This window comes from Ylistrum balloti, unplaced genomic scaffold (assembly GCF_031769215.1).
Source record: "Ylistrum balloti isolate Yb309-2 unplaced genomic scaffold, AGI_CSIRO_Ybal_v1 Utg370370, whole genome shotgun sequence".
Lineage (NCBI taxonomy): Eukaryota > Metazoa > Mollusca > Bivalvia > Pectinida > Pectinidae > Ylistrum > Ylistrum balloti.
The window spans coordinates 403,390-420,822 of record NW_026782260.1 but is presented as its reverse complement, the minus strand read 5'-3'; the positions used below and the strand labels follow the sequence as shown (position 1 = coordinate 420,822).

The following is a 17,433-nucleotide window of genomic DNA, read 5'->3' as shown; positions in this document are numbered from 1 at the left end:
AAAGTCGGGCGCATTCGATGAGAAAATACTACTGAAAGAGTTATCTCCCTTCATTCGCAAGTATACAATTCAAATATTTCTGATCTTTTGTTTTGCCTTGCCTTACCAAAAGGATATTTTACTCGAGTGTCGTAAACAACCTTATTCTCCGTATTGTAAAATTCGCATCAATATTGTTTTTTTTTTGATAAACAAGCACGGACTTACACTGTCTGTTCGAATTCCGTGGTACAAGGCGCCACTGTTACAACCTACTTTGCAAAAATACTCACTTTGAATAAAAAATCAAATAGAGTAAATTTTGGGACAAGTTCGAGACACTGAAAAACCGCGTCAAAAATTGGGTCATGTCAGCGCACTTGTGGTATTGTAACCATCTTTGAAATATTTATGCACTTTGATTTTTTTTCCGAAATCGTGTCAATAATTGAAGTTTTCTTTTTCGCACAGTACATACCAAAATTCCATCGAAATTTGACAATATTTACATTTCGGTCAATCTAGGATCAAGAAATGACGGTTATTTCGTTAAATTACGATAACAGAAGTTGCAGCTTTGTTCGTATCTAAATTCGAGAAAAAAAAATAGTGGACACCTTATTGGCTGTAGAAAAATTAATGAAAGACAAATTTAAAATGCCAACTAAAGCAATAAATGTGTACATAGAGACATATACAAAACAGTATCTATCGTGTCTGTATTTTGACAACCTCCCCCACCCTCCAACGCCCCCATAACCGACTCCCGACACTCTCATCCCTTAAGAAAGAAAAGTGACACCGAACATATATTTTTGAAGTCATAACATGATGGACGTTATGAAAGGTACAATCTGTTTGTCAAACATTAAAGACTTCTAGAATATTGCTTGCTTTCACATTTACAGGATACATTTACCAGAACACGTGTCATTGTCCATCACGCCATGTGTTACACGGACTTCGGACAAAGACTGACCGTTCGCGTGTCCGGTAGTTTTGTTCCGCACGTGACTATTGACATGTAATAAAGTTGTCGTTAAAATGACCTCTGATCATAACAACGTTTATTTTATGGATGTAAAAATGATGTTTATTGAAATACAAGTGACGATCTTAAGGTAAAAGTGTTGTCCAGTTTTCCGGCCAGTACCTTTGATGTCCGTTACTTGCACATGTACCGGAGTAGCCTGAGAGAACCATCTGATAACACAGCGGTACGCTGTTGGAAAAGACAAGCGTTTTTTCCGACAGACGCAATTAATCAAAATATTCATCGTTGTAAGTCACGATATGAGCAGTGGCTAAAAAATAAACAGTATCTGATCTTTTTTTATCTCCCTGCTTAACAACTACAGAAACTTAACTCCTTAAAATGTTATTTATATCCGGCGGCAGATGACCAGTGTGTCCAGTTAATGCCAGAAGGTTTGGATGTGTAAAACCACGAATTTGATAGACACACGGATTGGAGTTATTTTGCCTACCAACAAGGTATGTAATTGATTAAATCCTGATGAAATTTAGTTATGAACTTTATGTATAGCAATGGGCTCAGGTTTGGTAAATATTTCATTGGTGTCTACTGTGTGTTACAACAGTGTAAAACATCTTATCCTGCAGCTGGTGCTGACATTATGGGAATACACTTGCCACATATAATTTTAGCAGTGATGAGAACTTGTCTTATGATGTAAGCTGCATTTTGGCTCGGAACAGAAAGACAAAAGTGACGAGCCTCGAGCTTATATTTTTAGACACTGACCAAGTATTCTATTTATCCCGCAACATTGATTGTAAATCAGACAATCAAATCTTCAACAGTTTTGTTTTTCAATCTTTGCCTGAATATATTTATATTTTGGTGAGTTTTTTTAAGATACCATTTCAATTCGTTGATAAATAGAACCTATGAATCTATCGTAACCATTTGGAAATTAATGTCAAATGTTTGATACTCGTTACTTAGTTTGTTGGTTCTGTTGTTCACATTTGAGGACGTGACATTACTTAGTTGGAATGACCAGTGTTTACATGGCAGATGCCGCTTACTCTTCCGAAACACCTGGTCTTATTCACCTTGTACTTTGTCGGGAGTCTCCGTGTAATTCTTTCTTTGGTTCATATTTTGCCCCAGTTTTGTTGAATTTGAGTTTGGATTATAATTATATTGATATGTTGGTGTTTTCTTGCATTTTTTTGGTTTGTTTGTTTTGTTTTTGGTTTTGGTTTTGTTTTTGTATTTTTTATTTGTTTTTTTTTTCATCCATTTGCGGATAAATGAATTTGTAGACTAATCTTACCAACGAAATAATCGAAAATGAAACTAACACAAATATTAATAATTTAGCAGTATTCGGTGTGTCAGATCATATAGATACATTCTGTATATTTGAATATGTCTAAAAAGTGTATCAATTAAACGAGATTTCAATGTTCTTGTAGTCATTGACTCGGCATGTCTACCGGAAGTATCTGTTGGATTGTAGTAAATTCGCTAGTGTTGATGGGAATTCTGGTGACAGGGTTAGAAGTAAACAGACGCAAACGTGATGGGAATTCATACTTATCTCCACAAGAAAGCCGATTGCAGGATCTGTCATCCAATTGGAGAGTCAACCACGAGTTTGGAACTTCCCAGATTTCCAAATACACAGTACCTGATTATCTTCTTCATCCTTTACCGAAGCAGAATGGAATTCACCAGCAAAATCCTGACAAGGATATGGTGCCTGGAAGACGTAGAGAGTTTTTTCATCCGATTAATTCAGACTCACAGACAATACAAAATCAAAAAATTACTCCAAATAACATTTTTACAGGAAATCATTTATTCGCATCTCGATGGAATTCGCCATCATTTAACAACAACAAACAGCCAAATATAGCAAGCAGGAGATCGCGAACAGATTATTGTCAACCTTGTACATGTGGTTTACTTATGGAAAGCCAGATGGCACCTAATTCTTATCAGGGGTTCAACGCCGGCATAAGAAAGCAGAAGTTCGATTTCCAAGTGCACAAGCCAACAACAACGAATTCATTGAATTTAGGCCCACCACTGTCTCAAAATATGCCGTTATATTATGAGATCGGAAAACAAGTCTTTGATGCAAATGCTGAAACCAGCACTCACAGTTCGGGTGAAGTGACGAGGTAGTTAATTGGGATACTTAGAATAAGGATTTGTTCCTGAAAAGTGTACATGGAAACTGCTCAGGCATTACTTATGTAGGATAGATCTAGTTGACGTCATCATATTGTGCTGTTTTTACTTTGGCGTAATAAGTATGAATCTTATTAAATCTTAATTTTAAGAAAGTCTGCAAAAATAACGGAATATGGTTAACTATTTCCTTTAATTTTGCAGGTATATAACACAAAATAAGCATGGTTACATTTTGTCATTTGTAGTGTTCCAATGTCCGATTAATCACTGGATTTTAACGTATGCCGAGGTAGAAAGGGCTTTGACGTTATTCGATAGCAAAGACAATAAATCTGAGTATTCAAGTTTTATCCTTCAAACCAATTCAATGTGTTCATTACGATTTGGTCAGATCTACTATATTGTTGGTAATTTTGGCGGGTTTTTATTTCACTATTTTCATGGTCAATTTAAATACCCATTTCACATTTCTACAGTGAATGAAAACTTTTAAGAAATATATGTTATGCCAGTATGTATGGGCACCAGTTCACAGACATGTGCAAAATGAAATGCCCGTGATCTAGTCGAACCTTGGAAAACCGCGAAATATTGGGCCCACAAATTTAAACAAGTAGGCAATAGAACTTTAGCCGGGTTGGTAGATGGGTATCTGTATAGTATGCATTACAGGTTTGACTTAACTTTAAAAAGAGTGAGATTTATTTCAGTATTCAGTATATCTCACAAAATCACGAATAAAGTGGGCGTGAATCAATTTGGAACAAAAGCTCTGAAATACTGGTATACTGAAAATTTATCTGAATTAATGTTTCATAACAAGAAACTGAACCAAATAGATAAATTTGTTATTTAATTCACTCACATAATGTACACAAGAGGACTCGTATGTCTTTCACAATATTTGATGTTAATTTGTGTTTGAAATAAGGTGGCAATACTAGATGATTGCTTTCATCAGTATCTAAGATAAATTTTACCAAAAATGTTAAAGCTCGAGGTAAAATTTCTTGATATTATATATTCGGTACAGCCTCGACAAACTAAACGAAACCTGTTTGATCATGATCTCTCGAAAGAACGTTCCATTTACCATCAAGACGTCGCTTCAGACTTCGGTTAATGTCGGAATTTGAAGCCTCGTTTGTAACTAAATATATTTAACAAAATTCATAATTTGGTTACCAGAAACACTCTTGAAATAATCTTGACGAGTAACTGGACTTAAAAGTTCAAAATATCGTAATTGTTAAACATGTATATAGTGTAAAAATAGATAACGACTTGTCAAAATTAGGCATCTGCTAACAAAAATCGACTGCTGCAAAATCTTATATAATGTTATAGATTTAAATCAAATGCTGCAAAGGTTTCCGTTCAATATCACTACACATCTAAAATCTATGTATTTAGCTTAATTAAAAAAAATACCAGGGAATTGTTTTGTTTTGTCTCCGTTTGTTCTTCAAGTCTCGTATAACAACCTTGGCAATGCGACGATGGACAGTTCGGTTTTTATTTTTCCCAGATATACCTTGACAGTTCAGTCTAGATCAACTTTGTCACTGAATGAGTGCCATATCGTGTGACAGAGATAAGTGAACAAAAAGCTCGCTATGCATTGCATGCTGTATATTACCTATTTTTCGGATGTAATTTATTTTCACGTCCATTTTCGTGAAGATCGGGCAAATTCGAGCGTTGGACAGACAATTACTGTGTTTATAAGTTGCTCAAGGTAAGCAGCAGAAAATCATTTCTGTTGGATTTAGTATTCTCACCATATACTCAATAACATGCATCTTGTTACATTTTATCATATTTTGTAGGAATATTCAATACCGCGAAAATATACTATATTTACTTTTTAGAATAGCGTTTGTCGTTTTCTCGACAGTGTATTTACCAGCGAATCTAATAAATCATTGATCATTGTTGTTTCCTTATTATTTTTATCTCTCTTAAGAAATATTTTAGAGATTGAGACGACTTCTCTTAAGAAATAGTTTAAAGATTGGGACGATCTCTCTTAAGAAATGTTTTAGAGATTGAGACGACTTCTCTTAAGAAATATTTTAAAGATTGGGACGATCTCTCTTAAGAAATATTTTAGAGATTGAGACGACTTCTCTTAAGAAATATTTTAGAGATTGAGACGACTTCTCTTAAGAAATATTTTAGAGATTGAGACGACTTCTCTTAAGAAATATTTTAAAGATTGGGACGACTTCTCTTAAGAAATATTTTAGAGATTGAGACGACTTCTCTTAAGAAATAGTTTAAAGATTGGGACGATCTCTCTTAAGAAATAGTTTAAAGATTGAGACGATCTCTCTTAAGAAATAGTTTAAAGATTGAGACGATCTCTCTTAAGAAATGTTTTAAAGAGACAATCCACTAGGACGGATTCTACGTGTTGACTAGTACTTTAGTATCTGTACGCAAGAGGTACTTCTTTGACATCAGCCAATATCACGTCGTTCACTCATAGTATATACATAAGTATGCAGTGTTTGTACCTGGTATGTTTATATGACCCTTGTAAGGAATAGAAAGCAGGGTAACTCCAAACATACAGTGTTTGTACCTGGTATGCTTATATCTCTCCTGTAAGGAAGAGAGAGCTGGGTAACTCCAAACATACAGTGTTTGTACCTGGTATGTTTATATCTCTCCTGTAAGGAATAGGGAGCTGGGTAACTCCAAACATGGTATGTTTATATCTCTCCTGTAAGGAATAGGGAGCTGGGTAACTCCAAACATACAGTGTTTGTACCTGGTATGTTTATATCTCTCCTGTAAGGAATAGGGAGCTGGGTAACTCCAAACATGGTATGTTTATATTTGTGACATAATGGGAAAAAATTAACGCTGTTTTGGGTCGTTATCCATGACGTTAATTTACAACTAATGCTTTTCTTAATTGTTGAAATTATTTGTTTACATTAACAGAAAATATGATTGTAAGGTTTGAAATAAGATCATATTGAAAAATAAACTGCATAGTTTTGAGATAATACGTTTCCTAATTTGAAGAAGGTATGACTTGATCTACTTACAACTCGCCTTTTAGAGATCTTGTCTCAATAGTTGACTGATAAGCAGGTGAGAAACACTCAGGTGTTTGACAATATAAAAGGCCAGGTGAGTAGGCTGGGGACATTATTCCAGTAAACTATCCACAACAATGAATATCCTTGGAGTGTTATGCTTGGTGACAATCGCAGGTAAGTACAAATATAAAGATCAGCCTCCAATGGAACAAATAAAATCATATTAAATCCCTTATCAGTTTAAATGTTTATAACACAAAACTTAATAAGAACTTTTTATTTAAAATACATTTCTGGTATATACAGGTGAATTTACAATCAATTTATATTGTTCATATCAAAACACAGTAAGAATACATGAATGCCATGCTTTTTTGAAATAATCCCAATGGACTTTCCATGGCCTTTAAACATTGCCATACATAATAAAAGATGGCTGTTAAAAAAAAAAGGCGACAGTTGAATCATTTAGTAAAACTCATCACAATGGTGTAGTGGTAGCTATATAATGCAAATTCTTGTTACTCTCGGATGGTCCGAATACCAGAAACGTTCTTCAGTTGATCCAAGTACAGCTTTGGTCCGCGAATAAAGTTAAGTTTGGGAATTAATAGTTAAAATCTTAATCTCATTTTATAAGATGTATAATTTTATTTCATATTTTGTTTTTTGAGGCGAAAATTTAGACACGAATTTAAAAAAAAAAATCAGAACTATATCCCCTTCAATATTTCTCATGTAAGTAAGAAGTGATTTAATATTTTTGTTTGATCAATCTCCCTTCAATACACTTTTGAATAAATTTGTATTGATGTTTATAATACTCGTTTACCTGTGTACTACCTGATGCCCGTGAATATCAAAGGTCTATAATTTCTGTTTATGAGTACCACATATCGTAAACGCCAATGACGGAATGTTGAAAAAGACTTCCCTTTTTGATATTTTAAGATATGTATCTGTGGGTGTCGCTTGTATTAAGATAGTTTTTTTATTCCCTATAAAGAATATTAGGAGGTAAAAAATTTCAAAGATTCACTTGAGTGTATGCTTAAAGAAATGAATAATTTCAATAAGTTTTTTCTCTTTAATTCTATAAAAACGACTTTCCTAATTTTAGAGTATTTCTAATGCAACAAAAACATATACATTGTTTCATCTTGGGATTAATTACATTTTACAATTTACTGAACTTAAAAAAACAAAGATTATAAGATATCAAATAGACACACACAGAATGTATACATCCCATAATATGGGAGGCATTTTGGCATTTTGAAAATATTATTTCGAGTCTTTGAACATTATAATTCTCCCTATTCCCTATCTAAAATGAATGACATTATTATCCTTAGTTAAATGAGATAAGGCGATGTGTGCTTTTTTATTGATTGCAGTATCAATCAATCAATCAATCAATCAATCAATCAATCGATCAACCAATTTTTGTATTGACAGGTTCCACTAGATTGCCTGCGCGAGTATTCGCTAGTTTGCAAAGTCAAGCACAAATCCAGGTAAATATTGTTCTTTTTGGTACCGACGATAACCATATTGTCTCGGCACAAGCATCCTTTTGGTTTACTTGAAATGACAGACGACTTGCAGATGACTACATTGTACTGTAGTGTCTATCATGATTAATTAGTTGTACCTGTAGTTTGGAAGAGATTGTAATATGGTTTGTAGTTCAGTCTTGATGTGCTTACCAAGGAAATCAATACAATCACACTGCGATGTTACACAGAACTATAAACATGGAAATTCTTAAAAAAACACACTTTTGGGAAGAATCGAAATATTTTCTATTCTCAGTGTAGTGTCTTCTAGTTGTTAAAAGTGTTGTATGGGTAAATGCTTCCTGGAAAAATAATCTTGATTGTTCAGTTTGCTATAAAAAGGCATAAACTGAAGTACAAATCCAACAGTGAAACATGTTTGGTATAAATATTTACATTTATGCTTGGCTGCAATACGATAAACACTTAGGGAAACCCAAGCTCACTCAGTATAGTTATACTAATCGAACATATCGTTTTATGGGATAACAATCGATTTCTATATCAAGTTCTGCACATCCAAATATAAATAAAAACCAGAAGTATAAGTCGGTTGCTTAAGACATTTGACCGTTTTGACAGTGAATGTAAGGCAAGTTTTTGAGCAAACTTCAACGCCCTTTATTCAAGCATGCCCCACGTCATATCTATTGATTTAAGTCGTTTAAAAATATACTGCTTAAACATGTTATGAAAACGAAACTCCATGAATTAGTAACGTAAATGTTCTGAGACACATTCTAGGAATTGCTTAGTAACGTAACTGTTCTGAGACACATTCTAGGAATTGCTTAGTAACGTAACTGTTCTGAGACACATTCTAGGAATTGCTTAGTAACGTAACTGTTCTGAGACACATTCTAGGAATTGCTTAGTAACGTAACTGTTCTGAGACACATTCTAGAAATTGCTTAATAACATAACTGTTCCGAGACACATTCTAGTAATTGCTTAGTAACGTAATTGATCTGAGACACATTCTAGGAATTGTTCAGTATCGTAACTGTTCCGAGACACATTCTAGGAATTGCTTAGTAACGTAACTGTTCTGAGACACATTCTAGGAATTGCTTAGTAACGTAACTGTTCTGAGACACATTCTAGGAATTGCTTAGTAACGTAACTGTTCTGAGACACATTCTAGAAATTGCTTAATAACATAACTGTTCCGAGACACATTCTAGTAATTGCTTAGTAACGTAATTGATCTGAGACACATTCTAGGAATTGTTCAGTATCGTAACTGTTCCGAGACACATTCTAGGAATTGCTTAGTAACGTAATTGATCTGAGACACATTTTAGGCATTGTTCAGTATTGTCATTGATCTGAGACACATTCTAGGAATTGCTTAGTAACGTAACTGTTCTGAGACACATTCTAGGAATTGCTTAGTAACGTAACTGTTCTGAGACACATTCTAGGAATTGTTCAGTATCGTAACTGTTCTGAGACACATTCTAGGAATTGTTCAGTATCGTAACTGTTCTGAGAAACATCAAAGGAATAGTTTATTTATGGTGTAGATGATTTTTTAGGCGTATAACAGGTTTTGGATTGTAAATGGAAAGAACGCATCCATAGCCGACTACCCGTGGCAGGCCTCCTTACAGGATTCTGGTTCACATAACTGTGGGGCTGTGGTCATAGGTGATCGTAAAGCAGTGACCGCAGGACACTGTGTATCGGGTGGGTAAGTAAATATATTTACTATCGTCTTATTCAGAAATTGGACACTAGGAAAAGTAATGAGTTTCAATATAATTATTATTCTTTAATTCTAATTCTTTAGAACTGTATTTATCTTTAAAATATTCTTATCCTTCCTACAAAGAAACCAACAGGGACAGTTTCGACAAAGCTGTATGATAAGCGTAATAATTTCGATTTTCCTTGTGTGAAATTTTACATTTTAATAACAACTTCTCCATTTACTTAGCCTGTGGTGCATATCTGTCGCATTTGATACGATACTCTGGGGCTTGTTCCCTACTAACAGATAACCTGTCAACATCGGGTTTCATGATACAAAGTTGGTGAAAAGTTTGAGGAAGTTTAATTTTTGTCATAATGATCTCATTGATAAATGTTTCATTGAACGATATGAAGTTACACGTGTTTGAATTTCATGGACATGCAGGATATCAGTTAATTAAAATGATGAAAATTTACTTGCCAGGTGATGTTGATGAAACAGAAGTTTACCTTTACGACAGTACACGGGTCTTGGTGTAAATTAACAATGTAGAAAAAAATCGACATGACAATTGAATGGAATCTGATGAGACATGGGCAAAATATAAAACAATACAAAATAGAAAGATCTCTTTGTATGCTGTATTTTGCACCTCGCTTCATAAACATCTTGATGTTACAGGACATTTAAATGTATAATTTTCCTCTTTTATTTTTTCTTATCGATTTTGTATGATATATTTCGGTTATGTAATTAACCGATGAACAATTTATCTCTACAGAACCCTTGTAATACGAGTAGGATCTGATGAACATCTGACGGGCGGCAAAACGTTCACAGTGAGCAAGGCCACCGTGGTAAGTCCAGTGACCTGTCATGACTTCGTTATCGTCTTTGTGTTTATTTACTGTCTCAGAGAACGCGATTGGTTGAAACCAGTTCATTTAAAAGCAAAATAATTTCTGAAGTGTTGTTCCGTGTTTGTGGCATAAATCAAATATTGACCTTGTATACGCATAGTGTAATGTCAAACCTATTGGCTTCCGCATTCTGTGATGCATTCATATGATGACGAATATGAAATGTTTTACAACTAAGTAAAATATTCGCCAGAAGAAGACCTAAATTATTGTTAATATTCTGTAAGCATCATAGTTCAGAGAAATAAGTGCCCACAGTTAGTCCACTCTTTCAACACACAGTGTGACATAACAAAAACATCAAGAAAATACCAGCATGGCAACATAATCATAATCCAAACTCAAATGCCATGAAACTAGGGGAAATATGAACAAAAGATTGATATGGAAACTTCTCGACAATGACAGAGAGAATAAGACCAGGGCCCGTATTCATGAAACCGTTCTCATGCTCAAGCATGAATTTTGTGCTCAATCCTTATGTCTTGTTTAAGTTAAAAATGAATAAATAAGGCTGATTTAAAAAAAAAACACAATTTGGAGGGACTTCAAGTCAAAGTTATAATCAATGTTTATATTTGACACTTGTATTATTTTATATGATTTAGGCGAATTATGAAAAAGTTTGCTTGAGCACAAAATCCATGCTTGAGCATGATAATGGTTTCATCAATTCGGGCCCTGGTGTTCCAGAAGAGAAAGGGCCTTTTGCTTCATTGAGGAAATCTGCAATGTAGTGTTAACCTGGTCGTCTCTTGATAATTAGTTTACTGTCAATAAAACAATTTTTTCATCGATCTTGTAGGACAGGTAAGTGATGCTAAGGGATTAAAATTTGGAAAGCCTGAGAAGGACTGAGAAAAATCACGTGATTAGAAGAAATATCAAAATCTAGACGTGATGGTCCGCTAGCCTTTTAAGTCAGTAGATACCGCAATATTCACATATCTGATCACTTTAGAACAACGCCACAAACATTTCTATAAATTATAACGTGACATGCAGGTTACAACAATCCTGAATGACTAATAGTCAACCAGCAGTGTCTATCGCCTCGATTTGGAAGACTATACAAAAGGAACACAAGTAAAGCTTTCCAAACACATACAAAGTTTGAACTTAAAAATTAATTAAAAGGCATTCTGACATTGCGTTGACACTCGAAGCGGCAACATTTCGAGTTCGTACATGATATAATAACATCAACTATAGTTAAATGAAAATGAAGCATTTTTGTAGCATTTGACTTATGAAATCGGCTCTATATAAAATGTTTATACCTTCTGTTTAAAGTACAGCATAGACTGCTCGCTGCAAGGGTCCAAGACTATGCTCGATGCAGGGTCCAATTTCTCCCTTTCCTTTGAAAACCAATTATTCATACCCCAAACCTAACGTAATTCAAAGACAAAACTTACCTTTCGATATTTTTAGTAAATCTTAATGATGGATTTATTTTTTATGCTCCATTATTCATAAGCAAAATTAAGTGAGAGTACCCCATAAAACCTTGTATCTAGTAAACCATCAAATGCTAATTTCCGTGTCACTCCAAGCCGAGATGTATCATCCACAACAGTTAACTTACCTATTTCTAGCATCCGGACTATGGAAGCGGGGCGGGAACATTTCCCAATGACATAGCTGTACTGGAATTTGACGAAGATATCACTGTAGATGATGGGGCTAAAGCCGTGGAAATGCCGACAGAATCAAGTGGTGACTTCGCTGGGGATGAGTGCACCATTACCGGATGGGGCCGAACTTCTGGAGGAGCACGTCAGTATATTTAACAAGTCAATTATATTTTGTTATAAAACGTTCGATAGTTCAATTTTATCGATTAACTATTTTACTGAAATGAAAATTATATGTTTACGGAGGATATGGCAAGAATTTCAATTTTCTTTGTATATTTCATTATCACATTATCTCCTTTTTGTGAATCTATTTCATTCTCAAAGTAGCGAAAAATAGGACCATTCAAATTCACATTTACAATATATTGTACAGTATTTGACTGAGAAGTAAATAACATTAAGATCATAGGAAACAGTCACTGATTGTATGTACATAACAATTAATCACTGCCGTTTCATTTTAGAATGCAAATAGAACATGCCTGATATAAATGCCTCTGCTTCCTAGAGAAATTAATTTCGGTGATTAAATATGATATGATTTTCTATATATAGCAAGGGTGATCTTGGCCTTCACCTTGGGGGTCTGAAACATCTATGTAATACCTGTCAAAGAATGAAGTTGCCAGGTGCTTACATTGAATCAGGACGGGAGGGACATGGGCAGTGCTATATGCACCGCAACTTCCCTCAACACCCATTTCACGGCAGTAACATAATTAGTACAGAAAGGTCATTAGATCGCACTCCTGTCGTTTTCACTTAAATCCGATAGAGTACCAGGTGCTTAAATGTACGTGGTGATAATACAAACTTTCACATTTTTATCGTTTACCTTCTTATGTTATCTGAAACCAAGCATTGCCTGCATCTTTCTTGTTTCGTGCAAAGTGCATAACAAAGCCCCATTTTGATCCTTGCCAGAAATGTTCTCAATATAGTTTCTGACCAAGTGTCATTATATATTGAGTAGGATCCATAATGGCCGTAAACACAATCTGATTGAAATGCATATTCTAAATTCTCAAATTCTAGCTCCGTTACTCTTCGCGTGAACGTGACAAGAATTAGGATATGCATTTTAATCTGCAAAAGACATTTTTACCTTCTCCAATTTTTGGAAAGCTGCACATTCAATGATCATGCATTCGTTTACTAAAATTGTGTAGGTAGAGCTTGAGATATACCGATGGATGTGTATTATTGTTAATGCAATGCCCAACAGTACAATAAGAACAGCAACAAGTTACGATTTCTAAGTCCCCAAGTGGTTTCTTTCTTCTGTCGCCTCATAAGACAAACGTTTGTAGACAATAAAGGGGTGATCACACAGGAAAAGGACAGAACATTTCATTTACTACATTGTATGTGTTAAAATATGAATAAATATAAGATATAATTGACATAAAGTAAATGAAAACCAAATTATCAGATCCCAATGATGACAGTGTCCGTATATAATGACCTGTTTTGAGTTTGGTTTCTCTGTTTTTGCAGCTTTACCTGATGTGCTTCAGGAAGCCACCACGACCGTGCTTAGTAACACCGAATGTGGTAATGAATGGGGACCAAGCAGTATTAATGAAGGGCATGTGTGTGTTTTTAACCAAGAAACTGGGTCATGCAATGTAAGTTATTCTACATTATACAGCTGATCAAATTTGGGGCTGCTATAGCTTAGATGGTAGATAGTAAGACCATGCAAGCTTAGGTTCAGATCCAAGATGTGTGGCTCCAAGATCCCGACCGGCGGCGGTTGTTATTTCAGGAAGCTGAAAAATTGATTTTTTCTGTAATTTTTTGGACTTTTCTGTAGGATGTGCTCAAATTTTGAGGACTCACTATATCTCTTTGTAATTGGACTCCTAAAATTTTGATAATGATGCTCTGGACTCCATGGAAAAAACAAAAAATTACTATCTGTGTTGTCCTTGGGCAAAACAGGTTACACCATTGCTCTGGATTACATGTGGCGAGTCTCCGGTATTGTGTTTAGTAATAAAGCCACCAGCTATTACAAAGCCTCAAGGGCCCTAACTGTTGACGGGGTTGTTGACTTTGTAAGCCAGGGAGATTGGCCTTTTAAAGACGGTGCCTAATGCATGGCGACTTAGTCGTGTCGGAGGCCATCTTATCAACTATTTGAAATAAAATGATATTTATTTTTGGAACTGTTAAGATTTAACAACAGCTAATCTCGACTATATTGATTTACGTTAACAAGGAAATTTTGAAACGAAAATGCTTTCTACCCATTGAGTTTCTTAAAATTAAACGATCTAACACAGAGCACAGATATTTTCATTCATATTTTATATTTATATGTTATTTAAGTTGAAACCCAGCGATGTCATTTTTTTGCTTTTTTAAATTTTGATATTAGGGAGATAGCGGTGGCCCACTGACATGTAAGGGAGTGCTGGTGGGAGTGACGTCATGGGGCGCGGTCGGTTGTCCAGTATCATCGCCGAGCGTGTACACTAGAATTTCACACTTCCTAGATTTTATTGCGAATCCATCAATGTACACAGTTTAAGAATGAAATAAATACAGATATTCATGTTTATTGTCTGCTTTGATGTAATTTACCTCTCGACAATTCTTCTTTGTTTCTCATAGGCACAACAGAAATGCAAAACGTCATCATGAAATTTATCATAACCTCATTTTAAACGTATATCTCTAATTATATTTGACTGCGATTCAAGAAATATTGTGACTAATTTAGCTCTACTGTTTAATTCTAAATTTGTATGAAGAGGTGGTCAGAGATTGTTAACAGAATCTTAATTTAAACTCTAGGGCTAAATATAAACAAAGGAAAGATTTACACAGAGATTCCTGACTAAAGTACATGTAAAGATTTTTGGAAAAAAAGGCGTCATCATCGGTCATACTCGCTATGTAAATCATGGTCAACCCATGTTAGTAATGTCAGGCTCTCAAATGAGAATAAAGGGAAACACACCACCAGGCAAACCAACGAGCATCAAATAAGTCTATCTTTATATCGTACGATGAAATAGAACATCTATCTATGCTTTTAATTTTTATTTAATTTTTTTTTTTCACATTTTTCAAGAAACAAAATTAAATCCGTTTCTAATCATATGTGTATGTTTGATGAAACTGAATGCTTCATCTCTTGCCGTCAATATACGTAATAGAATTATGTTTAATTCCAAAAGTATTTTTTGTTTGTTTAAATGAGACATCCGTGAAACTGTCATCTGACAAATAATTATAAACTCAACCAAAACCGTGACAATGGTGACAAAAATATAATATACTTCATCCTAAAAATACAATTAATATATCTACAATTGATATATCAGGCACAATTGATATATCAAAAATAGGTACAAGGTGCACAATTGTGCACAATTGATAATCCTGGTCCTTGATATATCATCCTAAAATAGGTACAAGGTGCACAATTGATATATCATCCTGAAAATAGGTACAAGGTGCACAATTGATATATCATCCTGAAAATAGGTACAAGGTGCACAATTAATATATCATCCTAAAAATAGGTACAAGGTGCACAATTGATATATCATCCTGAAAATAGGTACAAGGTGCACAATTAATATATCATCCTAAAAATAGGTACAAGGTGCACAATTGATATATCATCCTAAAAATAGGTACAAGGTGCACAATTAATATATCATCCTAAAAATAGGTACAAGGTGCACAATTGATATATCATCCTAAAAATAGGTACAAGGTGCACAATTAATATATCATCCTAAAAATAGGTACAAGGTGCACAATTGATATATCATCAAAAATCCACAATATATATCAAAATTGATATATCATCCTCAAGGTGCACAATTAATATATCATCCTAAAAATAGGTACAAGGTGCACAATTGATATATCATCCTAAAAATAGGTACAAGGTGCACAATTGATATATCATCCTAAAAATAGGTACAAGGTGCACAATTGATATATCATCCTAAAAATAGGTACAAGGTGCACAATTGATATATCATCCTGAAAATAGGTACAAGGTGCACAATTGATATATCATCCTAAAAATACCTACAGGGTGAACAATTAATATACCACCTTAAAAATAGGTACAAGGTGCACAATTGATACATCATCCTAAAATAGGTACAAGGTGCACGATTGATACATCATCCTAAAAATAGGTACAAGGTGAACAATTGATATATCATCCTAAAATAGGTACGGGGTTAGCAATTGATATATCATCTTAAAAATAGGTACAATGTACAATCCTGAAAATGGATACAGGTTGAAGAATTAATATACGTCATTCTGAAATGGGTAACGCGCGAGCAAACAATAATTAATGTCAACATAAATAGAGGACACGGTGGACAAACAGTCAGAAACGTCAACCTAAAAGAAGACACGGTGGACAAACAGTGATACACGTCAACCTGATAAGAGGACACGGTGGACACAGTCAGAAACGTCAACCTAAAAGAGGACACGGTGGACAAACAGTCAGAAACGTGAACCTAAAAGAGGACACGGTGGACAAACAGTGATACACACCAACCTAAAAGAGGACACGTTGGTCAAACAGTGATACACGTCAAACTTAAAAAGGACACGGTGGACAAACAGTCAGAAACGTCAACCTAAAAGAGGATATGGTGGACAAACAGTCAGAAACGTCAACCTAAAAGAGGATACGGTGGACAAACAGTCAGAAACGTCAACCTAAAAGAGGACACGGTGGACAAACAGTGATACACGTCAACCTAAAAGAGGACACGGTGGACAAACAGTGATACATACCAGCCTTAAAGAGGACACGTTGGTCAAACAGTGATATACGTCAAACTTAAAAAGGACACGGTGGACAAACAGTCAGAAACGTCAACCTAAAAGAGGATATGGTGGACAAACAGTCAGAAACGTCAACCTAAAAGAGGATACGGTGGACAAACAGTGATACACGTCAACCTAAAAGAGGACACGGTGGACAAACAGTGATACACGTCAACCTAAAAGAGGACACGGTGGACAAACAGTCAGAAACGTCAACCTAAAAGAGGATACGGTGGACAAACAGTGATACACACCAACCTAAAAGAGGACACGGTGGACAAACAGTGATACACGTCAACCTAAAAAAAGGACACGGTGGACAAACAGTGATACACGTCAACCTAAAAGAGGACACGGTGGACAAACAGTGATATACGTCAACCAAAAAGAGGATACGGTGGACAAACAGTGATACACGTCAACCTAAAAAAGGACACGGTGGACAAACAGTGATACACGTCAACCTAAAAGAGGACACGGTGGACAAACAGTCAGAAACGTCAACCTAAAAGAGGACACGGTGGACAAACAGTGATACACGTCAACCTAAAAGAGGACACGGTGGACAAACAGTCAGAAACGTCAACCTAAAAGAG

The 17,433-nt window shown here is 35.0% G+C and overlaps 1 protein-coding gene across 1 annotated transcript; it reads left to right on the top strand.

Moving 5' to 3' along the window:
- The first annotated feature begins 6,335 nt into the window (after nt 1-6,335).
- LOC132553999 (fibrinolytic enzyme, isozyme C-like) lies at nt 6,336-14,552 on the top strand. Its single transcript, XM_060218293.1, has 7 exons — nt 6,336-6,375; nt 7,660-7,718; nt 9,299-9,453; nt 10,238-10,313; nt 11,975-12,155; nt 13,514-13,644; nt 14,400-14,552. Exons 1-7 carry the CDS (start codon nt 6,336-6,338, stop codon nt 14,550-14,552), a joined length of 795 nt encoding a protein of 264 aa, XP_060074276.1.
- Nucleotides 14,553-17,433: the final 2,881 nt, after the last annotated feature.

Coding starts and splice junctions, on each gene's coding strand:
- LOC132553999 (XM_060218293.1), top strand. CDS start 6,336: ATGAATATCCTTGGAGTGTTATGCTTGGTGACAATCGCAG. Junction 6,376..7,659: donor ATGCTTGGTGACAATCGCAG/GTAAGTACAAAT, acceptor TTGTATTGACAG/GTTCCACTAGATTGCCTGCG. Junction 7,719..9,298: donor AAAGTCAAGCACAAATCCAG/GTAAATATTGTT, acceptor ATGATTTTTTAG/GCGTATAACAGGTTTTGGAT.